This window comes from Cadophora gregata (assembly GCF_030347475.1).
Source record: "Cadophora gregata isolate MNR1 chromosome Unknown scaffold_5, whole genome shotgun sequence".
Classification (NCBI taxonomy): domain Eukaryota; kingdom Fungi; phylum Ascomycota; class Leotiomycetes; order Helotiales; family Ploettnerulaceae; genus Cadophora; species Cadophora gregata.
Window position 1 is genome coordinate 2,266,232 of NW_026695928.1, and position 22,432 is coordinate 2,288,663.

Sequence of the window (22,432 nt, forward strand, 5' to 3'; positions counted from 1 at the left end):
TATCATCAAAGTGCGCTGTGCTGAGAACGAATGGCACTGAGTTTTAATACTCGTAGCTTCCAAGAAAATACCAAATAAAATTCAAAACACTTGAAGTGTCATCATTCATTCGTAACGTTGAATAACATATACAAGAACCTTGGGCAATAACGTACAAGTTACGTCCCTTCGATTTCCCCTTTCAGACTCACATCTTACTCAGTATACACGCACCCGATCTGGCGTCCCTTCTCAATCGCCTGAACCTTCGGCGCAAAAGGCGTGCAATTCGAGTTCCCAGCCGGGTTCTCAATACCAGCAGACACCCACACGCTCCAAGCACCATCAATAGAGTTCGGGCAAGCAATCAACCCCGCCTCATTGAAGTACAAATATCCATCTTTAATGTTCCATCCGGTCCTCTCAGCGTTCTTAGGCGTAGGTTGAGCACCAGTGGTGTATCCCAACTTGCCCTGTCCCATACCCGATCTGTCGACATAGAAGGTCTGAGGGGTGGCGGACGCGGCGTAAAGGTTTAGTGTGCCGTCCTTGAGTGTGAAGGTTGCTGTGTTGACGCCGCAGGCGTCACAGCTTGCATTTTGTGCGGGCAGATTGGCGAATAGAGAGCTCTTTGCGGCGCCGAATGTAGCATATTGGATGGAGCTTCCTGATCGGATGGCGAGGAGGCTGAAATAGGCTGGGTCGTTGGTGACTGGGGGTTGAGGAGTTGGGCATGCGGCGGCAAGGCCAGCGAGGGTGGTGAGAGCGGTGATGGTTGTGAATCGCATTTTGATGATTGTGAAAATGATGAAGAATGGTATTTGATTGAGAAATAGGATTTGAGTTTTGTAGTTGTGAAGAGTAGATTGAAGTGGTTGTTGTGTGGTGATGGTGGATTGAAAATACGTCGAGGCAGAGCATGTTTATATATTTTTCATCGCATCCAAGATTCCTTATAGTTTCGAGAGAATACGAGAATAGCATCCGCTGCATCCACAGCGGGTGTTCATCTCATGATTCTGATTGCCTTGTTGTCATCATAGGGGTCCATTGATCGTCGGCATTTGGTTGAACAGAGCCGCTAGCCTCCTCGTATTTACACTGCCGAGCGGAGACTTCGCTTGTGGCAAGCCCCTCGATTGGTGCGGAACGGGTAACTTTTACAGGGAACGACCTTGGCAGCGTCACAACATTTCTCCCTGGCATCGTGACTTTTGGTTTAGCAGACAGGCTGACAGGCAGACGAGACAGAGTACTACATAAGTTACTTCCCCGGACTGTATGAAGTGGATCCGCAAGAATTTTTGTTTGCTGGCTAGCCTAGCTTTGCCGATGAAACGTTCCACTTTCTATTCTAAGTTGATTTGCGGCTGAGTTGTGGAGTAGGCTTGGCTCGGAAACGTAGGTATTTTCTGTTCGGGCATATCGGCTCGGCGAATAATATCAACAGCGAGCAGTTGGATGTTTTATGCATTGAACTCATTTTGATTGGGTCCGGATGATACTTTGTGATTTTGTCGAATGAATGGAAGCATACTTGGTGCCAGAAATATTATTTGCCTTTGTGTCACTCCGAAGGGTGGGGGAGGGGGTGTTAGGGAAGGAGCTACTTGAGGTTTCCTCTGTAAATTACATAACCGCGGCTTCAGCTTACCTTTAACAATCAAGCTCGATACACCCAACACTCTGTCTCCCAACAGGGGGGAACTCGCAACACGCGAAGTTCAGGAAATTCTAGTGAACTGGAACAGCTGATTGTGATGTAAGGAAAGATAATTTGCGGGTTTTTGGAAATAGCAAGTATTTAACGTAGGTGGGTACGATATCAAAGTCATTTAGGTCGACGAATTTTGGCAAGTCGTCTCTGTATTAACACATTCATGCCTGGCATCATGGTGCCAAAATCCTAAGTACATAATCCAACACACAAAGCCTAGCGGCTAGCCCATCTATGACCACCCAATCCAACGCCATATTATAATACAAATCAGCCTCCCAATGCCACTTGGTATCCTACAAATTTACAGGTAGTCAAATTCTATCCATCCCTCATCGTCTTTCCTGCTTGATGATAACAGGAATAGACGGTGCCACAGAAGCGGTTTCATCTACGTCCATGGGATCGTCGATCTCCTCTACTCTCTCAATCATCCCACTGTCTGTGTCAAATTGCGTTGACATGACTAATTCTCCACTCAAAATCTTGCCCATGTGCGAGTTAGTGAAAGTTTGACCTAGCCGGCGAAAGCTGGTCACGAGCCGTAGAAAGTCAACCGGACTCTGGGCGAACTTGCAGATTATGGCTGTCTCGCTGTCTTGCAGAATACGAGTTTCAGGAGAGATGAAGCCATCAGCACTGATTTCAACGCCTCGGTAAGGATACTCGAATCGAAGCCCAAGGAAGCGGCAGAGTCGTTGGTATTCATCCTCGTCGCGCAAGTAAAGTTGTCTCGCAAAGAGATTGAGCACTGTGGAAATTGCTGGAACAGTCCAATCACCCCGGACAGGTGGCGTCGCACAGAAAGAAAGGCACTCTAGACTGCGATTCGAGAGACTCAGACGAGGCGTATAGACATGGAGTCGTACTCGAGATTGACCTCTCATGTACGGCAGCAACTCTTGTACCTCGAAAGGACTCATCACAAGGTAGGAGTCCTGGCGACCTGGACCCTTAAAAGAGAGAATCCAATTGACAGGACGCAAGAAAGAGTCCTTATTACCCTCGTTGTATATCTCGGGCACCAAGACAGTAGCTGCGAAATCGTGAGACATAAGAAGGTTTTCAGGCCAGTCATCTGCGTTCAGTCGGTCGCGAGCACGGGTGAGGTCGAATACCCGGAAAGCCTTTTCCACCCCTTCACGTGAATTTAGCTTGCCGGTGAGGACAAGTTGTCGGATATCTTCGTGCAATACGTGCTTATAAGGCTTGGTTGGAGGTGGTGCCTCGACTTGCTGCTCACGCTCGTTTTCGGGATGAAGCTCTCTTTCCTGCTCTTCATGCAGATCCGAATCACCAAAAGACTTCAGCCCAAACTCTCGGCACTTAACTCGGATAGAAGAGAGTTCAGTTCTCGTCAGATCGGTCTCAGCCTGGATGCGATTTCGACAAACTATCCCCTCCTCGGCAGACACTCGGTCGAGTCCATAGCGTTCTTCTAACGTGAGAGCTTCAGGTTCGAGTATTCCCAGTGGTATTCGGGGTACCAGGCCAGAATAGTCACATGCAGCGCGTCGGCGATAATGACGGATACCCTGTTTGGCACATTAGCATTGTTTCAATTCGGGATTTCTCAAGAGTCTTTGACGCTAAGAAAGATTATAGAGAGCTGGGTCTCAAAAAAATCTAAAAGACAAATGGGGGGAGTGCTGACCTGTGTCGCCCATAAGGGCATGCCCTTTTTCGTAAACTCCCAAGAATTCCGCATAGTCCAAAACAACACATCTTCTACATCAAGAAGTGAGGCATCTTTCTTTCCACTGCACTCTAGGAGTTTCGACCGGACTTCCAATGGAGCACAGAAGACGACTGATTGACCATGACCAAGTTTTCGGAGGCGTTTACAAGCTAAGAAAATACAAATTAGCTAAGTGAACTTTCATAAATCCCGAAATTCCATACCTTGGGCAAGTCTGTCTTTGGTAAGATCGGGTCCCAGAGTAACTATAGCTCGATAGTCCGAAGGCATCTTGATATCTATACCTCGAGTATGCGCCTCATCCTGGAATAGAGCATAAATTAGCACATGATCTGGAACCATCATAGGAGTGAAATGAGACGGCCTCCAAGGAAAGACAGATTTTCTCAAATGAGCGAAGATTGGAACGGACAATGCACTCACAAGATAAATCAGGACCTGGTCCAGTTGCTTGGCAAAGGGAGAGATTAGTAAAGGCTCTTTCATGCCTTCTCGATTCAGCACATAAATGTCATCATCATGGATGAATACTACGGCCTGTGCATTGTCGGGGGACACCTTGTCCAACCAGTTGGAGGCTATTCTCTCGTTGTCGTCAAGGAGCTGGGCGCCGACGTCCAGAAGAACTCGGATTGGGGGATCCATGTTGACTGCTATATCAAGAAGGGCTGCTGCGTCGAGAGCCTCCACCCGTGGTGCGTAGACGGTATCATACATATTTTCAGGCTGGAGCAGACACGCTAGTACCTCTGCATTGGTGGACAGCTGTTCGGGCAGCTCGCACTGCTTAATCGGAATTGGTAGCATGTACTTGCTGTCGTTCGTTCCACTGAACCCAGTAGTGGGGTGTGTCTTTTCGCGAGCGATCTCCCATCCAGAGGACGACAACTTGTTGCTGAACTCCTTCATTTCCTTGGGGAAAACCAAGTGTTCTAAGTAGTAGTCGATGAGGCCCTTCGAATGACGGAGTGCAGGAAAGAGTTCTTGCGTGCATTGATGCTTGTCTCTGAGATTGACTCCGGCTAAGCGCTTGAACTTCTTTGGAAAGTCCTCCGAGTATTGGATCCATCGCACATACTCCTGTGCAGCAATTATGTCAGCCTGATATTCAAGAAATCCTCAAGATGTATCTAAGTGCATTGCCGAAAGATCCTCCGACTTAGGTATGGCCGTTTCTGTGCTCTCTCTTAATATTTGAAGGGGCAAGCTTACCTCCTGGGACTGATCTGAGAGCAGGAGCTCTTCAAAGCTGTCATGGATTTGCTCGTCAGTTAGACCACCATAGTAGTAGGACAAACATGTTAACGCGATCGCGGTATCTGGGTGGCTGAATTCGGACCTAGGGCTTGGCTACACGATCCGCTTATCAGCAATAGCCCTTCAGCAGCAGTCATCAGTGTTGACTCACGTTATCTTTCGCGTGGTATGGCACCGCCAGCATACTTCTCGAGAGATCTAGTCCATAGTTCACTCTCCATTGCTTCTTCGCAAAGACGAATGCCAGCACGCCAGCGGCAAAGAGTCCACGAAGCAACAGCAAACTCATCTTGGTGAACTGGGTTTTGAAGACCTTCTCCTCCAGAATTTCAGCTCTGGCCTTCGACATATGTAGGTCCGTGATGTATTCGAGCACGAAATCTCGTTCTTTTTCACTGAATGTCTGCAGCGAATATTTGAATCAGCATGGGCAAGGTGTGGAATCAGGGTCTAACGCAATGTCTGGAGAAATATTTGGCACTACTTACCCATGTTGGGAAAGACACCATTCCACTTCGAACAATAGCCTTTGCCACTCTCTATAGGAGAATCTTGCCAACATCTTCGTGCAAGATCCGGATTCGAGGAAAAGAACCAGCGAAACCTGTCATGATCTCGAGACCCTACCTCGACAAATTAGCATATACCTCCATTAATATTGCCTGCTTTCGATTCTTCATCTCGAATGCCTTTGGTCCTAGTGATCCTTGGCATACAAACAGAAACCCCTCTCGCAGCCAATCGTTTTCGGGCGGTATGACCATGCTTACCTTCGGAAACTCTTCCATCATCTTTTGTGTAGTCTCACCCAATACCCCAAGTACACGCTGGATAATGACCCAGCGATCAGGACTGAACTGAACATTCTGTTGCAGCCCTAATGTATAGATCAACTCGTACTTCACCGACAGAATCTCATCCGATTCATCCAGTACATCTCTGGCGTGTTGATACAGCCACTGTTGAGTTTTGACCATGAGCTTTCCCGTCTCATAGTTGGCTAAAGAGAGTTCCAAGGAGTCCTCAGGAGAGGGATTTGCCTCAGCCTTGGGGGTATTCAATTCTCGGGAAAGTAGATAATCAATACCCAGCAGCTCAAAGGACAGAATGCTTTCCGGTTGCACCAAAAGAACACCCCCACAAGCCATGCACTCCTCGAAGGTCTTCTGAATCAACTCGGCTGATTGCAGAGTCGGTTTCAATGATCTCGAGATCGGCAGTCGATAGATTCGTCGACCGATCAGTCCGCCCAATTTGCTGACAAGTAACTGGAACATTTGCTCCGAAAGGGATTTGAGCACAACGACTCTGACAAGTTTCGATTGATCTGCCAGTGTTGCAGCGACTATAGGGACGATGACAGAGCTCTTGCCGAGTCCCATATTCAGCTGCATGATAGAATTGGCACCCGATTGAGGCTCGATCATCTCACGAGCAATTTGTGCTGTTCCTCAGAGTAAGCAAGTGTCCAAGGTAAATAAAATGCGTTTATACAAATGCGAAAGAAATTGGTTTTAGCGGCTGAGATGTCAAAGCGAACTTCCTTACCTTGTTCTGGTCTGATGAGCAGGTTGTTCTCTAGCTCTAACAAGAGCCATTCTGGGAAGTCTTCGGGATCCCAATTTGTATGTCCACCATTCGTCAACTCGGTCAAGATATCTGCATCTCGTTTGCCGCATGCAACTATTCGCTGGGCTCTCTGAAGGGATGCGACAGATAATGCGTATCGAATGATAGCCAGTTTCCATTCTGCACTCAGGGTGACGGGATTGTAACGCGCCAGGAGACGAAGAAGTATGCTCGGCGATAAACGAGGCAATAGAGAGGCTTGTCGAGCACTGTCGTAAGTAGTGGAGCCATAAACGACAAACTTCGCAGTAATTTTCTTGCTAAAGATTGTAAGATTGGCATTGCCCCATGGTCCAAATATGAGAGCACTTGGATTGTTCCAAAGCAGAAGAGAGAAAGAACGTGATTCTCCGGTTCTCGGAACGAGCAGATTATAAGAAACGGTGGCAGAAGAAAAGACCTACAACAATGTTCCTGCATCATCTTGGCATTGTTCCAGATGATGCTTCAACTCCGCGTAAGGAGAGGCGGTTGTGAGTTCATGTTTAGTTGACGAAGTGGCGAGAAAGGCGTTGTGGCTATTCCTCATGTCCTTGACATAGCTGTTCTGATAATATCCAGTAGCAGTTCTGGAGAGCTTCGTTAGCAGGGACTTCAACTTTGATGGCCCTTTTTCTGCTTCGCCTAGCTGAATCTGATCAGTAACTTTGAAGAAATCTTCAAGATCGTCTTGCGGCAGAGGCAATTGAGGAGCAGGGTTTTGCAGCAGGTCGTCCATTCTGAGGTAAGCACGTTTGGCTTGGTAGACATCTTCTTGGGGTGGTATAGCGTAATGGTCGGGCATTTCTTCTGGTCTAGGCAGCGAGTCGAGCACATCCTGAATGTCTAATCCCAATCAGCTATTGTAACGAAGAAGTCAAGCGCCTTATTGCTTCGATGTAGTGAGGTGCAGAGCAGCTTGACATTCTGCTTTAGCAAGAGGTACAATATCGGGTCCAACTTACCTTGCACATAAGTTTGAAACTCTAGGTTTCTGTGCCACATCCCAAACATAGATTGGATCTCCCCAAACCTGCTTTTGAGGCCAGGTAGATAAGTCTTGATGTCCGCCGTACGCGGACGGGAAACATTCTTCGTCGGCCACTGCTGCATCAAGGCTTGTAAGCAGTTCCCGACCTGAAGTTTTGTCGCGGAATGATAGGTAGCGACACGTCTATATGCGAGATCCTCTTCGTGCTCCTGAGGAAGAAGGGGAATGAACCTTTCAGGACTTGCATCGAATGAGACTTTGCATTCGTCGATGATGGTTCGGAGACTAGCTTTGTCCGGTTCGAAGCCTTTGGATAAATCAAACTTGTCGTATGGGGGTGGCTGTAAATTACGCAGAGCCGGAACTGTAGCAAAGGCCAGCAAAGTGTGAATAAGGGGTACATTGCGCCATTTTCCATGAGCGAGATTGGCCAAAAGAATCGTTATGCCATACTTATCTCGGCTGGAATCAGAGTTCGACAAGAATGACTGAAGAGGCGTTAGTGTTCGATGGAGAAGGCAGAGTTCATCTCAACTCACTTGAATACTGAACCATTGCTGTGGCATAACATATTCTGGAGGCTGCAGCCAACGTTTGTCGAAACTGCAATCAAAGTTCGGCTGCGGTCCATAGAAAATCGGTCCCCATGACAGCAGCTGCTGGAACAGATTCGTCTGTGGTTCAAGCCGACAGCTCCATGTGTCTACAAGGGTAGAGACGAAGCATGCTTCGTGCTCACGTAGACTGTTAGGAATTGCGTCGCGGGCACCAGCGTATATCGAATCATAGCTGGATGTGAAGTCTTCTGCACCAAAGGTATCGAGCCGGTAATACGCATTGCGTACAGATGCTCGATTTCGAAGCTCTATAGCGCCTCTAGCATCAATGTGATACTTAGTCTTTGCCGCTGCCTGGAACGCACGATACGATTCCGCTTGAGTTAGCATCAGGCCAGCTTCCGTAACGAAACCCTCGTGATGAGACAGTGGGGATAAGTTTTCCCAGCAGACCATCTGCGTAGAATTCACCGTCTCCTTTGATGCTTTATTCTTAGGGTAGTAATCACGACTCGGAGTGAGTTTCGCGAACAGCTTGAGCAGATCAATATGTTCTGCATCAAGTGAAAGGAAAGATCGAGTACTGGCCAATCTCAGCCCATGAAGCGCTTCTTCAGTTCCTGTCCTTCCAGTCAGACTGTCAGGAAGACAATGTGAGGTGAGAGCATGAAGATAAAGTTTGAACAACCGACTTCGAAGGCTGCCATTGTCGACGAGTAGTCCCAAGGTTTTATCGATGTCAAAGCGGTGGTACGATACCTTGTCGTCCGAGCCAGTGGAGATGGTTACTGAAACATGATTATTCTGCTCAAGGTGATGAAATGCCACGCTTCCATGGGGAATAATGACGTTTCGCAAGCGTCCCTCGGCTTCCTTCAAGACCTTGGGTGTAGAGTCAGTGCATACACTATGTAAAGAGTCGTCTTTGGATGCTCAGTGGGATCAAAACAGGAAGACCCCAGAAAAGAAATCAAAGACGAATTAGAAATACCTACCAATTTGTGAAGCAATCCATGTAAGGTCCCAATTTGCTGGTTCGTATCCACGACCATACCTCTAAATTGTTTGGATTCCAAACCGGTATTACGTAGGATAAAGTCTAGATTCATTCGCGGCAAGCGAATCTCGGTCTCCTCAGTCTGACTGTTGTAGAATATATTGATATTCGAAGGGACCTCTAGCGGAGCTAGCCATCGACAGACAACCGTCGCTGTTTCGCTCGCAGGTTCTACCAAGCGGCGGTTTCTTAAAACAAGACCTGCGTTGGGCTCTTGTGGCATCGAAATTCGCCAATTGTCAGCTGAGAGCACCCATTTTGATTCCAATGGTCTAAATTCAATTTCCATAGTCCCTCTGTGGCACCAATGGACGTAGTTGTTGATGAGGGCTTTTGGGAAATCTTCCTCAAGGGCATGGATAGGGATGGCTTCGTACATTTCAAGTCCATGGCATGCTCTGACAATCAATTCTTGACCGTCAAGAGCAAAATGCACTTGAAAGCCATGGACAGTATTCCTCGTTTGGAAATACAATCCCTTACGTGATGGAATCACCGCAAGGATCTTGTTGCCAAACAAGCGGCGGTAGGTTGGATGCTCTTCATACTCGGGCGGGAGGCGTGACAAGGGACGACCGTTGATTAGAAGGTTCCCCAACAATGTATCGTAATGGATCGTCATAGATGAGCCGTGCTCCGATGCTGCAGATTGACTCGTTACCCATCGGTCATTTGGCGCAGCAAGCACGCTCCATGGCGTTCCAGGTTCGTAGTCAGTCCACATCCTTCCTACTGCTTTGTTAATGCCCTCTGGAGCCGAGACAATCTTCTCTTTCAATACTGATTCCATCATATGAGAAGTCCTAGAGAATCGCCTGAGAAGCTCTCGAGTCATTGTGGTCAGAGGTTCTTCTGACACTGGCCAGCGATCATCGATCGTTGTCGCAGCTTCAATGAGTATCGCAACAGTCTCGGTCGACGATAGCAGAGATGGTAGCTGACGAGGGTCGACATCAAAGGTACTATGACAGATGAGTGCCAGCTCAAGGACTCTGAGAGTGAGATAAGCAATGTCATCCTCGTCTGCGGTTTCGTGAAGAAGCTTGCTGACATCTCGAAGCCATCCAACTGTGACCATTCGAGCATGCTGGAGGAATTTGAGGCAGCGAACTCGAACACTTTCATAAAGCGACATAGATAGAAGGCGGGTTGTCAAAGAGATGAAGCAAAGTGCTGCTGTACATCCTTGCCAATTGCTCTCAATGGAGGCCATTCCTGCTTCTATGGCAGACAGTAGGTCTTGGCCGAACCCCTCCTCTTCCAAATCAACGTGCGAATCTCTCGAAACCTGCTGAAGAGCTGATGGACGTTAGTGCGAACATACCACCAGCAAGAATTACATACCAGAGGGTCCAGCTTGACAAGAAGCTTGGAGGAGAAGCAGATACACTTCTTCCAATCCAAAATTCAATGTTCTGGAAACAAGCTCCCGAGCAATATTCATCCATTGAAGTCTATTTCCACAACGCAACGCCACGAACGCATGAAATTCATGAACAGTCATACCATCGGGACAGTCGCCTTGCAACGCAACGACTTCGTTGGGAGTATGTGTGGTATCAGATACAGCATATTGAAGTGGTCGATAGCAAGTTTTTGGAAGCTTCAAAGTACACCTGTCCTGGATGTTGTACTTGCCAAGATGTTCTCCCACGGCACGCTGAGAATTGGCATCTTGCATGAAATAATTCAGAGCGTTCGATAGGCATACACTCTCTTCCGAGGCACTAGAAACGAGTTGTGAGCGACGCGGAGTGTCGACATGAGGTTTTGTGGACGACGCCAACTGCACTCTGTCAGGCTTCGATTTCAGGTGTCTCGCAAGGCCTTCGTATTCAGTAAGTATTGTGCCCCTAGGTTTCACTCTAGGAGGAGGGATTGCACTGAACACATCGGCAAGAATTCGATATGTTGTTGACCTCCAGCTACGGAATAGATCGGGTATATCCAGTTCAAAGACGACAGATTTGGCGGCAGCTTCAGATGATGGGAGCGGCCACTCATGACATTCTATCTTCATCATTGAAGCTTGCTTGATGAGGACACATTTCAGGCAGGTGCTGACATGAGTCTCTCGTTGCGTCCTATTGCTACCTCTGCCAACCCACTTCAGGATAAACTCACATTGAAGATTGCTTGATTCTTCAATGATTTTCGCATGCACAGATCTTCTTTCTCTCAACTCGATCTTTTTCGAATTCTTTTGATCTCTGGCTTCCTGTTCGATGTGGATCCTTAATACCTGGTGGGCATTGGACTGGTCAAAGTACTGGGCTCCAAAGCTTGTCGGCGACAAGACGTCCCCAAATATCGAAGGATTTGCGTTGTTCGAGTTCGTCTTCCGCTTCAAGATATAAGTCTCGACCTTTCGTAACTGGTCCATCTGGTTGGTGCCTTTTGGGAAGAAGTAGAGACCCGAAAAGTGTCAAAGGTAAAGCGGGATCGAACTTAGTTAATAAAGGGTACTGTATCACAAAATGAAGTCAACACAATGATATCTGATATCAAAGGGATCACCGAAGCCATAGTTGGAACAGAAAGGATGAGAACGTAACATTCACGACAACTTACATGGGAGACGGCAGCCTTGTCGAGGGCAACCCATAGAAGCATCAAGGTTAGAACCATGACAGAGAAGCGTTCTGGGGACCCGGTGAAAACAAGCATGAAATTATTCATGTACCAGTTGGTGAGTTTGGACAGCTTAAGCATATATTTCTCGGATTTTACATGTTGCTCGAGCCACGAATCCAAATGTACTGAAACCCACTACAATCAAACCCAATCAGTACCATAAGCACAAAACATAACATTTCCGATTATACTTACAAGTTCCAAATCCAGCAAGCTAAGCTGAATCTCTCTGGTAGTCGGCTCTTTGAGCAATGATGCATCTGGGAGAGACCTTCCAGGACTGTTGATTCGAGGTCGGCATTTGCCTTCAAAGATGATTTCTTCGCGCTCTTCGAACTCTGCGATATGGAGTTGTCTGAGATATGGCCTGAGCTTCGATAGACCTAATGTTGTATCGGTGTGAGGCTTCAATTTCCTGAGATCCGCAAGATGAAATGTTCTAGCTGAATCAGAATGTTTCTTTTGGAGGCTTTGCCATCTTTTAGTCATTAATGTACGAGCAGACCCCATCGTTTCCAAGATGTAACCTTGCGCCTGAGCAGCCCAGGGAAGATCGGTCATAATAGGCCCCAACTTTTGAATGCGTCTGTTTACCTTTGCAAGCATAATGTGTAGTGTGTCGCTGGGAGCATCATCAGTTACAGCCATTTCGAGTACAGTGGCCATGAAGTAAACCATGAACACTTTATACCGAGTCTGATCTCTATTCTTCGTCGCAAGAGTCGTTTGCATCGCGACACGGATCAGCATCCACCGAGGAGAGCGACGCCACGGCTCTACGCCAGATCCCCACACCACCTCATCGCGTGTGCGTTTAAAGATTCGCGGGACTTCGAGTACTGAACCTATGCCTCGCAATATCCCAGGTAGCCATTCGGTGGCGAATTGAGGATCGGCAGAATCACGGAATATACCCGTAGTGTGGCTCGTGGCAGTCTCTAGTGGCTCGATGTCTAAGTACATGAGACAATTCGTGAAATGCTTCTGGAAGTTATGATCACGAATCCGTTGATCTGCCACTGCGATAACAGGGCCAGGGAACCGGCGGACCAGTCTTCCAACGGACGTTGTGACAGCTTTAGCAGATGCAGAAAGCTCGAAGGTTTCGATCGAGTATGTGTGAATCTGTTTCCGCAGAATAAGTCCAGCATTTTGTTGTGTAATGTGCAGGGCAAGGGCATCTATTGACTGGTCAGCATGATAATCCACACAACGCCGGCTCGAGTGTCTCACTCACCTCCAGCTGTCATTTCTTCAATCTTCGCCCCAAGTTTTTTGATTGGCGACTCCAGCTTGCCAACCTCCATGAGGATGCTCAGCATGGGAGGGAGCCGCTTGTATTGGCTAGTCTCATCATCATCTGGCAGAAGCTCTATGAAATTGTTAAGCGTATCGTGTACAAGCTTCGTTAAAATCACTTCTTCTTCTACGCTCGTGTCGTTTTCCGTAGGAAGCTTGGGAGGTAGAAAGACATGGTCAATGATGTACTCCAATGGGAACTCGCCTGGCGCATCAGGCTCCATGTTGAATCGTGTGGTGAGGGTCACTGAATGGAGCCGCTCGACAGTCCTGAAATAGGAAAACCGGTGCTGTGAAGCTTCAGAGCATTCTGAAATCGAGAATTGATCTTGACCAACTGCGAATTGATAAATCAGTGGGATTTTTGCTCTATGGACAGGAGGTTTCGGAGAGAAGGGTTCAAGCAGGGGTTGACGCGCCAACTTAGCGCCAATTTGAAGACGCGAACCCGAAAACACGTGGATTGAGTTCTGCAGCTACCTAAGCGTGTTTCAGTGGGAAACTTGGGGGCGGGCCGCTCCACAGGTCTCTTGATAAGAAGGTCAAACATCGTCACGAATGTGATAAGAAAAGAAATCTATCTAGCTGGCTTTGTAGACGGCTTTCAAGTTTATTGTTCGATTCCTTCTCGTTTCTGTTTGCACCTCTGCCCCTCTTTCAATTTCACTTTCAATTTTATCAGTGTGTACTTTGGGAAGAGGAAATTGTGGGCAAGGCTAGAACAAAAGCCTAGTTACTTTGCTGTTTGCTATTTGCGTGCTTCAAATGTAACATATTTCGCTCTGCGCACATTAGATCAGATTATAATTTGTTGCTTGCCCTCTGGACTCGAAGTCTTCCGCAATTCCCTCTGCATAATGAAGTATTGTTTGCTAAGGCATGTCCTGGAGAAGCGTGATTGTAAGAGAAGATCATGGGGTTTGGGAAAGGCATGCTCAGCAGGGACCAAAAGTAAGTGCAGTACGGACTTGAGGATCTCTGGAGACCCACAAGTCTTCAAGCTTGGTATCTGTCCTAGAATACATGCACAGCAATGTTTCCTGGCTTATCTCGCTGGATAGATCCGCGTTCGAGTCGCGTCGAGAGCTTGACACTGGTAACGAATCCAGATTGGCTGGAAGTCGCAGCATGGAGACATTGGGAGAACGGACAGTCTGAACTGTTGCTTGGATCGTAGAATTCTGAACGATGGTTTCGTAGGTCCGTATTTCTTGTCTGTTGACACTGAAAGGGTTCACAAGCTGTCAGACATTACAGTCCAGAAAGGCAGCGACTTTTCCATCTTACAAGCTCTCTCACACCCGGTCAAGAAGTCATCGGAAACCAAGGCCACCCATCAATAATCAAGAATACAACAAGTAACTAGAGCCAGTGTGATATAGAGTCAGAAGAACGAAGATCATTCATTACACAAAGAATTTCTAAAATTTTGTCTGTATGACTGACTGGCACAAAGGCACAGAAACATGTACCCAAAAAGTACCTCCCACACTCCAAACTCCTTGAAAAATGCACCATACTCGCATATTACTTTATATATAGATTTACTTTCCACCTTCATGCAACGCTACATCTCAAAAAATCAAGCTGTACAATCGATTCCGAGCTTGGCGTGGTTTACTGAGGCCGCCTGATACCGCTCCTTACACTCAACCTCTCCGATCCCATACTCGGACGTGGCGTAATGGACCTATGGGTTGCCGTCGGTGGCCTCCAGCCAGGTTGATCTTCATGTCCTCCAAAACTAACAGGGCTGAGACTGGGGTCGCGATAATGGCTCCCGTGATCCGTGCCAATGTGGCTGACAGGACTCGCGCTAGCGCCTCGAGCATGCATCTGCTCCTTGGAATAACCTCCCTCGCCATCACCAGCATCTCTCGCCGTAGCAGCAAGCATGTCGAGTTCGGCCGTGAGAGTCGTCTGAGACTTGATGAAGGAACCGCGGTTATCGCCCATAGGCTGATATCTTGTCTCGGGGTCTTTGCGGATGACAGAGAGAGTGGAGGCGACGAGGACGATGATCAGAAGGATGAAGACAAAGATGACATTGAGGAAGAAGAAAATTACGCCGCAGACACCGATGAGGAGACCTGGGCCATCGAAAACATCGGTGAAGATGAGGAGGAAGACAGCGTTGAGGAATTGCACAACGCAGATGGCGATGTGCATGCTGTTGGATGTTTTGTCCATATAAGGTCGGATGACGGAGACGCCAATGAGAGCTGCAGCTTCGATGATCAAGAGAGCAATAGCTTGAGCGAGGCCGGATTTCTGAGACAGGCCGACGAAGAAGGATTTCAAAAGGATGTAGAAAAGAGTCGGCGCGATGTACCAGTAGGCCGAGGCGCGGAATTGAATAAAAAGGAAACCCCATTTCTTGAGGGTGGTGGCGTTTGTGTACAAGAGATAGGCGGGTGTTTGATGCTTGTGTCCTGAGCGATGAGCGATGGTCATGACGTGGAAGGCGGCGAGATAGAGAGCACCATTCATGCCGACAAAGAAAATGACTGCCATAAAGACCTCGGCTGGGGAGTCGACTTGTGTGAATTCCCAGAGCGATAGGATCATCATGGGTGCGTAACCGATGAGAATGAGACGGAACATTGTGCCCTTCAACATGATTCGCCAGTTGTCGTGGAAGTCCTGGAAGCGGTTGTTTTGGCTCTCCATCCACCTTGCTCGGATAGCTACGTCGCAAAGTACCTTGAAGAGGAAGATGACGAGAAGTGTGAAGAAGCAGAAGATGAAGTAGAAAGTCACGCATGTGACATAGAGGTTGGTCGGCTCCATTGGCGCGAGGAAGGCTGCCCGCTGGAGACCAGTTACAACATAGGCCCCACCAGCATTGGTGACAACGGTTTGGGTTCGTCGATAGATGGCATGTCCTGCCGCGACGATGGCTTTCCCACCATAGTTATCCAGACCACGCTTGGCAACTTGCACCGATTTGCTTCCGAGTGTCACGAGGATGCTCGTTGGTTTACCTCCAGTACCTCGTTGATACCAAGTAGCAAACTTTTGGAGAAATCCGACCCTGATGATTCCTACCGACCAAACGAAATCCTGAGTCCAGGAGATGACAATAGGTGGGAGGGGGACTGCGCAGAGGCCGATGATAGCGATGTTCTGGAAATAGCTGAATAGTGCTGTTGCGTACAAAGAGACGTGGGCAGCAGTGTTGGTATGGCCAAGTCCAGAAACAATGGCTGATGCTAAAAGTCCAATAATCGCAATCGCTGCTGTTGCCCACTTCACTGCGGTTTGGTTGACTGTCTTGCCATTGGAAAGACGAAGACGGACACAGCCTAGTCGATGCGATTCAATCTGACTGTCGCCCCGGGCATACATGTTGATCTCTACGACGGCATCCAGATCCGGAATAGTATAAGCAATCCCGGGGATGTTTCCGATGGTATCGGTTGAGATATTTTCAAAGGTCTCATAGAAGCCGATATCAATGTGTTGTAACGGGCAGAGCGTTTCCAGACCTGAGAATGTACAAGGATCCAAGTTTGTTCTGAGGAAAGTATAACCATAGGCGGAGGCTGTGACATTAAATGTCACATTACCTTCATATGTCGACTGGCCGTCGAAGGTTAGTGATGCGGATCTGTTCCCCGGTGTGAAAGCAACGTTGAAGAGAGTGGCAGAGATGGTAGAGTTGTCCTGACAGATTTCCAGAGAGGAAGACTGGAAGACACGTTCAGCCGAGCCCAGAGATCCTAGAGAAAGCAACACGGACAGCGCCGCCGCGCCATAGGAGGGGAGACGCATCGCGAAGGTGTGATGGAATTAATTAGCTGAGATCAGAGGTGAGAGAATTCTGATCCGGACAAAGCAGGTGAATAGGTATTTAGGATCAGAATGAACAAAGGCGGGGCACGTGGTTTGGTTGTCCGGAGCTCACAACTCGAGATGCAGGAACGAGTGTGGGGTTAGTGAGTGTGAGCTGGGTCGAGATGGGGTTGAGTTGTCGTCGAAGATCGTTTGATGACTTCAGATTGGCTTCAGATGCTGGTTTGGTGGTCCTTGCGTAATAGTTGCAAGAGCATCCAGATTCAAGAGGGCGTGTGATAGAACAGAGCGAGCGTGAGGGTCGACGTGGCGGCGAGTGTGCTGGGGAAACCGGAGTTCAGGAACAGATCAGACCGGAGAGAAGCAACACGTCGTCATCGAAGTTGAAGATCCACCGGTTAGGAGATAGATGGTTGTTATGAAGAGAAAGATCGAGGGCGAAACGACAACAGGTTTCGCATGTCGTGGTTGATGAGGTGCAGGTGGTGGAGGGTGGTTGTTGTTTGGTCCTGACCCTGGGTGGTGGTGTCGGGTGGCCAAGGTCTGAGGAACTGGCGCGAGAAGCTGACGGGACTGGGACTGGGACTGGGACTGGGACTCGTGGGAGTGAGGAAAGGGAGGGCGGGGAGGGGCAGGCGAAAGAAGGCCGAAAACCTGATGGGATGGGAACTTGAAAAATTTCATTTCCCTGCACAGCCCCGATCCTCCCGGACACGGCCCTGTCTGACCCTGCGAGCGAGCTGCCAAGCAATCCAGCGAGCCCAGTCAGCCGAATTCAGGTCAGGCCCTGCGGGTAAGCTCGTATCCCGACGCTGGCTGGCTCGCTTATCTGTGCACTACAGCATAAAAGCAGAGCGGACCTGGGGAAAGGCAGGGAAAGGGGGGCTGGCTGGCAGGCAGGCAAATATTAGGTTGTGCATTCCCAGCAAACCAGAATGCTGCCCTGTCGAGCCTATTCAACGTATTATGCCCAGCTGGGCCTAGAGGAGAGTATTTACGTAGTCTACGGATCACCAGGTTGTCACGCTGCAGGTGGACGTGCAGTCTTCTTGCATCACATAACATCACATCTTCAACAGTCACAAAATACCTCGCCCAGGGGTAAATTCTCGAAAGCATCGCATCGCACCGCATCGTCTGTTTGGCGCCCTGAGCCCACGAGGCAGGTTGCATCTGTTCGAGAACACGAGAGAGCTTTAAATTGCCATTGACCGTACACCACCGCTGCGCCTCGCTGAAATACCGTACCGACCCCTCCGCTTCCAAATTCAACGGCCTCATTGCCGCCTTTGTTGACTCTTAGACTCGTATTATTGGATCCCTCAGCCAAGCGCCCTGAAAGGCTTTCATCCTTTTCCTCCATTCTTCTCCTCTCCTCCAAACCCCGTTTCCGTACTCTTCCATCCACAGATCAGTTCACCACTCCTTGGCAACCGGCCGCACCGTCGGACTGGAATGCGCGATCCATATTTAGAGGGGCACCACTTCAAAACCACCGAGCCTGCGCTTGTCGATGATTTAAACTTATTTTAGCAGCACCCACTCAGCGCATCCGAAGCTCTTTATTTCGCGATTCCTTTACTCCTTTGGGCTCTGGTTCCTGAAAAATTGCCCCACGCCCCTTAAATACGAGACAAGGTTCTGCTGGGCTCCTGCGCTGCGTCATCTTACGAGGTTCGGCCAACCCGCCAAGTCGATTTTTGGCTCTGTCAGCCTTCCACCTGCAGCGAGCGAGGCGAAAGTTGAATCCGGAGACAACCTCATTTTTACAACGCCATCAACACCCACCCAACCTCGTGCTCATACAACAACAGCATCTCTTCTCCAGATCCACTCGCTCATCTGGAGTATTGAGAGTCGTCGGATAATGAACAGATGATGGTGCGCTTCAATCTGTCCGCGCTGGTGCTGGCGCTTTCTGCTTGGAATTATGGAGTCGCCGGCATCGACCTCGACATCGAATCTGAGGGTGAGTGATGTCGGATTGTCCATTTTGGGCTTCTCGAGAGATTTCAGTAGCTAAAGCCAAATTCCAGATTCGATCAAGTCAGTCGTAAAGACGATTGCTGCAGACATGTTTGAGTACTATTCAGCAACTCCAGGCGTGATCATTTCCAACATTCCGGGCCAACTACCAGGTCCTCCTCCAACTCCCGCAATCACCAATGCTGGTTACTTCTGGTGGGAAGCTGGAGCCATGTTTGGGGCCTTGATCGATTACTGGTACTACACTGGTGATGATACTTACAATAATGCAACCTTCGACGCCCTGCAACATCAGGCCGGGCCAAAGCACGATTACTTCCCCGATAACCAGACCTTGGGCATGGGTAACGATGATCAAGGTACGATTCACCAGCTTATAACAAAGCAGATCACTTATTTTTTCCTCGATCACGTGATATTGACATCCTTCCAGGTTTCTGGGCTATGTCTGCTATGACTGCCGCCGAGCTTGGCTTCCGAGACGCCGAAGAAGGTCAGCCACAATGGATTGCCCTCGTTCAAGCTGTGTACAACATGCAGCATCAGAAGATCGATGATGTATGCAATGGCGGTCTTCGCTGGCAAGCATTGAAATTCCTCAACGGATACGACTACAAGAACTCCATCTCAAACGGATGTTTCTTCAATATTGCTTCCAGACTAGCCTTATATACAGGCAATTCCTCTTATGCTGATGAAGCCGAGGTGATCTGGGAGTGGATGGAGGGCGTTGGCTTCATGGATGCAAAGTACAACGTTTTTGACGGTGCCGGTGTGAAAAATGATGCCAACTGCACTGAAATTTACAAGGCCCAATTCTCGTACAATGCAGGCGTGTTCCTTCACGGTGCAGCTGCCATGTACAAATTCGTAAGTCCCTTCCTCAACACTTCTACAATATCATCATTCCCACGAGCCACACCTAAACAGCCATGCTTGATGTCACCCTCACTAACACCACTCTAGACGAACGGCAGCGCCATCTGGCAATCCCGCCTCCAAGGCCTCCTCACCCAAACCATCGCGATCTTCTTCCCCGACGGAATCTGCTACGAAGTCGCCTGCGAAAAAGCCCTCATCCACTGCACCATCGACATGCTCTCCTACAAAGCCTACCTAACCCGCTGGATGGCCGCCTCCACCAAATTCGCCCCCTTCATAACCGACGCCGTCATGCCCGTCCTCAAAACCTCCGCCGTCGCAGCCGCCAAGCAATGTTCTGGGTCGCCCCCCGACCGCCCCAACGGGCGTATGTGTGGTCTTAGTTGGAGCGAAGGCGAGGTGTGGGATGGAACGAGTGGAGTGGGGCAGGAGATGGCTGCTATGCAGGTTATTCAGGCGAATCTGATTCAGAAGGCTAGAGAGCCGTTGACGAACGCGACGGGTGGAACGAGTAAGGGCGATCCCGGGGCTGGAGGAGGCAGTCCTGCTGGTACCGATCCGACGATCTTGGAGCCGTTGACGACGGGAGATAAAGCTGGAGCAGGTATTTTGACAGCAGTTGTGGCTGCGATCATTCTGAGTGGGTTGGTGTGGGTCAGTTTACCGGATGGAAATGTTTAGTTGGAATGAATGTGTTGGAAGGAGGAGGGGAAGAGCGAGCGAGGAGCTCATGTGAGGATCGGGGAAATACGATATCAGTATGGGCGGAGAAAAGAGGAAACTTGGCTTTATGGATGTATATTTCGGAGTTTGATGGGTTGGACACGTACAAACAAATTTTGCTTGCTCGCTTACCCTGCGGTGTCCTTTAATGTTCTATCTGTTCATTTATGGCCGAACTTCCAGAATCTCGAGTGAACTAAGAAATTGTTCACTCGCACCGTAAACTGCTAATCAACCATGCCCAAAATTTAGACTTTACGTTGCTTTGCTATTGGCCATTGCCAGGAGAATATTCAACGCTCGCTTCCTTTTGCCTATACCAAAGGGATATCTAGAATATCAAAACAACACCAGAACGCCAGTAGTGCTGCTTTATGTATGGGGAGAAATATCTGTGCTAGATGTTTCAAAGTCCAAAATGGTCTCCAAATTGCCACGCTCTTTCCGCATTACCCTGTGCTGTTGGTCCCACTATCATGGTATCCAGCTCGGATCCACATCTATCCCATCCCAATCCTCGACTTTTCAATCATCGACATAACTGCAAGGCTTCAAAGGACCAAGCGGTCTCGTACCCGTAACGAACCAGCTATACACCAATCAGCACACACTCTCTTTCCACAGCAAAGTAATAGTGAGAAAACAAACTCACGCCCGAGTAAAAGCATGAATCCCCGGATCCAGCAACTCCCTCCTCACACCCCCCAACATCGCCCTAACACTCGTCTCATTCCACCCCGCCCTCGTAAACAGCATCAACGTATAATTCTCCACGCCCCCCTCCAACATATTACTCAAAAAGTACCTCCCAATCTCCTTGAGCCTCCTATCCCTCGGCCACGGCCCGATCGGCACGATCTCATCCGCGACCTTCACGTCCTCGAACCCCGCCTCCTCGAGCCAGTTCTGCATTTTGGGGATCGGATCGAAATCCATGCCGAGGACTTCGGTCGCGATCCGGTGGAAGGAGTCGGTCCAGTTGGCGCAGTTGCCGTGGGGGTTGAAGGTCCCGTCCATGCATTCCCAGCGGAGGCCGAACTCGACGAACTCGACGGTGCCGCCGGGTTTGAGGACTTTGTAGGCTTCTCGCAGGAGATTGGGCCACTTTGAATAACAGTGATTTAGAACAATATTTTCAAAATATAGAGGAATTTGAAAGAAGGACTCGGGAGTTGAATCTTGATAAGGAAAATAGAGGTCCCGAATAAGTACTCACGCTTGTTATCGACCCCGCCATCGTGCGGATATACACAAAGTCAAACGACCTCTCGCCCTGCAGCCAAGGTTTATTCACATCATCAATTTCAAACGAAACGTTCGGCGGCAGCCATTGTGGTTGTATGGGCGACTGATCGACGCCAATGATTGTTGCGCCGGGAAGACTGTCTCCCAATTCAATGGCCCATATTCCCGTGCCCGTTCCAATATCCAGAACTTTCCCCGTCGTAGGCGGGAGTTTCGTGCGGGTCAACTCCCCATTGAGAACTAGCTTGAAGATATGGTGCTGCAAGTCTAAACGATCCTGTTCTGTCTCATCGTTCGGGAGTAGACTCTGCCCATCTCGGTGGTACCTGTGACCATGTTCGTAATGAAAGTCGAACGTCGAGGAATTGACGGATTCAAGACTGCTCCGCACGCTCTGGTTGAAACCTTTCATTAGCATTCCGATCATTCTGCGGGGCAAAAGAGGGTCTTCATTCCTTACCTGCTCGTCATATCCGCTGTCTGAGAAGATCTATGGGATTTTTTGCATGGTCAGGGACAGGCTCGCGATGTGAGGTGCAGCACGCAAGCACGAGAGATAGGAGATAAGAGGGGCAGGGCCGGGCATACGTCGGCCTCTATGAGTTCCTCCTCGCCCTCCTGCTCGAGCTGTGCCTGAGCCTGAGCCTGTGTCTCTGCCGGTGGATCGATATGGCCTGATTCACTCATGGTTTCCTGTGTTTGGTGTTTGAATTGATGGTTCACAGTCACAATGAAAACAGATCTGACAACCACTCAAAGGTCGGGGAAGGCTCCGATGGGTTCGGATGTTCCCTAGTGTTCCCGTCATTTTAGACTTCACCGTTAAGTATGGCATAACCGGCGCAGTCTAGCCTGGAAGAATTTAGGCTGGACAGACACTAGTCTGGCCTCTTATCTCTTTTTGGGGTGGATGAAGCCCCAGATGGAGATGAGCTGTTAACCTCATCTAAGTTGTCCCTTGCTTTCGCTTCTATGTTGGTGTGGGAGCTGGATTGATTTATGT

At 48.9% G+C, this 22,432-nt stretch overlaps 7 protein-coding genes across 7 annotated transcripts; 1 reads left to right on the forward strand and 6 right to left on the reverse strand.

Annotated features, from left to right (window-relative positions):
- Positions 1-194: 194 nt before the first annotated feature.
- On the reverse strand, positions 195-767 carry ONS95_011529 (uncharacterized protein; the record flags this gene model as incomplete). The annotated part of the gene is made up of 1 exon (XM_058505154.1): positions 195-767. The coding sequence occupies one exon, from the start codon at positions 765-767 to the stop codon at positions 195-197; it is 573 nt and encodes a 190-aa protein (XP_058359711.1).
- A 1,261-nt stretch (positions 768-2,028) lies between these two features.
- Positions 2,029-5,161, reverse strand: ONS95_011530 (uncharacterized protein; the record flags this gene model as incomplete). Its single annotated transcript, XM_058505155.1, has 7 exons — positions 2,029-3,231; positions 3,351-3,544; positions 3,599-3,698; positions 3,819-4,475; positions 4,608-4,745; positions 4,804-5,055; positions 5,141-5,161. 7 exons carry the CDS (start codon positions 5,159-5,161, stop codon positions 2,029-2,031), a joined length of 2,565 nt encoding a protein of 854 aa, XP_058359712.1.
- Positions 5,162-5,191: 30 nt separating this feature from the next.
- ONS95_011531 (uncharacterized protein) lies at positions 5,192-11,248 on the reverse strand (the record flags this gene model as incomplete). Its single annotated transcript, XM_058505156.1, has 8 exons — positions 5,192-5,275; positions 5,423-6,096; positions 6,201-6,541; positions 6,686-7,106; positions 7,226-7,739; positions 7,791-8,690; positions 8,804-10,164; positions 10,210-11,248. The coding sequence occupies 8 exons, from the start codon at positions 11,246-11,248 to the stop codon at positions 5,192-5,194; spliced, it is 5,334 nt and encodes a 1,777-aa protein (XP_058359713.1).
- A 392-nt stretch (positions 11,249-11,640) lies between these two features.
- ONS95_011532 (uncharacterized protein) lies at positions 11,641-13,022 on the reverse strand (the record flags this gene model as incomplete). The annotated part of the gene is made up of 2 exons (XM_058505157.1): positions 11,641-12,680; positions 12,737-13,022. 2 exons carry the CDS (start codon positions 13,020-13,022, stop codon positions 11,641-11,643), a joined length of 1,326 nt encoding a protein of 441 aa, XP_058359714.1.
- Positions 13,023-13,334: 312 nt separating this feature from the next.
- Positions 13,335-17,220, reverse strand: ONS95_011533 (uncharacterized protein). Its single transcript, XM_058505158.1, has one exon. The coding sequence runs from the start codon at positions 16,570-16,572 to the stop codon at positions 14,416-14,418; it is 2,157 nt and encodes a 718-aa protein (XP_058359715.1). The 5' UTR covers positions 16,573-17,220; the 3' UTR covers positions 13,335-14,415.
- A 1,248-nt stretch (positions 17,221-18,468) lies between these two features.
- On the forward strand, positions 18,469-20,142 carry ONS95_011534 (uncharacterized protein; the record flags this gene model as incomplete). The annotated part of the gene is made up of 4 exons (XM_058505159.1): positions 18,469-18,562; positions 18,630-18,938; positions 19,013-19,449; positions 19,546-20,142. 4 exons carry the CDS (start codon positions 18,469-18,471, stop codon positions 20,140-20,142), a joined length of 1,437 nt encoding a protein of 478 aa, XP_058359716.1.
- A 567-nt stretch (positions 20,143-20,709) lies between these two features.
- On the reverse strand, positions 20,710-22,116 carry ONS95_011535 (uncharacterized protein; the record flags this gene model as incomplete). The annotated part of the gene is made up of 5 exons (XM_058505160.1): positions 20,710-20,773; positions 20,837-21,288; positions 21,401-21,823; positions 21,890-21,919; positions 22,018-22,116. 5 exons carry the CDS (start codon positions 22,114-22,116, stop codon positions 20,710-20,712), a joined length of 1,068 nt encoding a protein of 355 aa, XP_058359717.1.
- Between the last annotated feature and the right edge of the window lie 316 nt (positions 22,117-22,432).

What these genes read in the sequence shown, in the direction of transcription:
- ONS95_011533 (XM_058505158.1), bottom strand. Translation starts at nt 16,572, where the DNA reads ATGCGTCTCCCCTCCTATGGCGCGGCGGCGCTGTCCGTGTTGCTTTCT.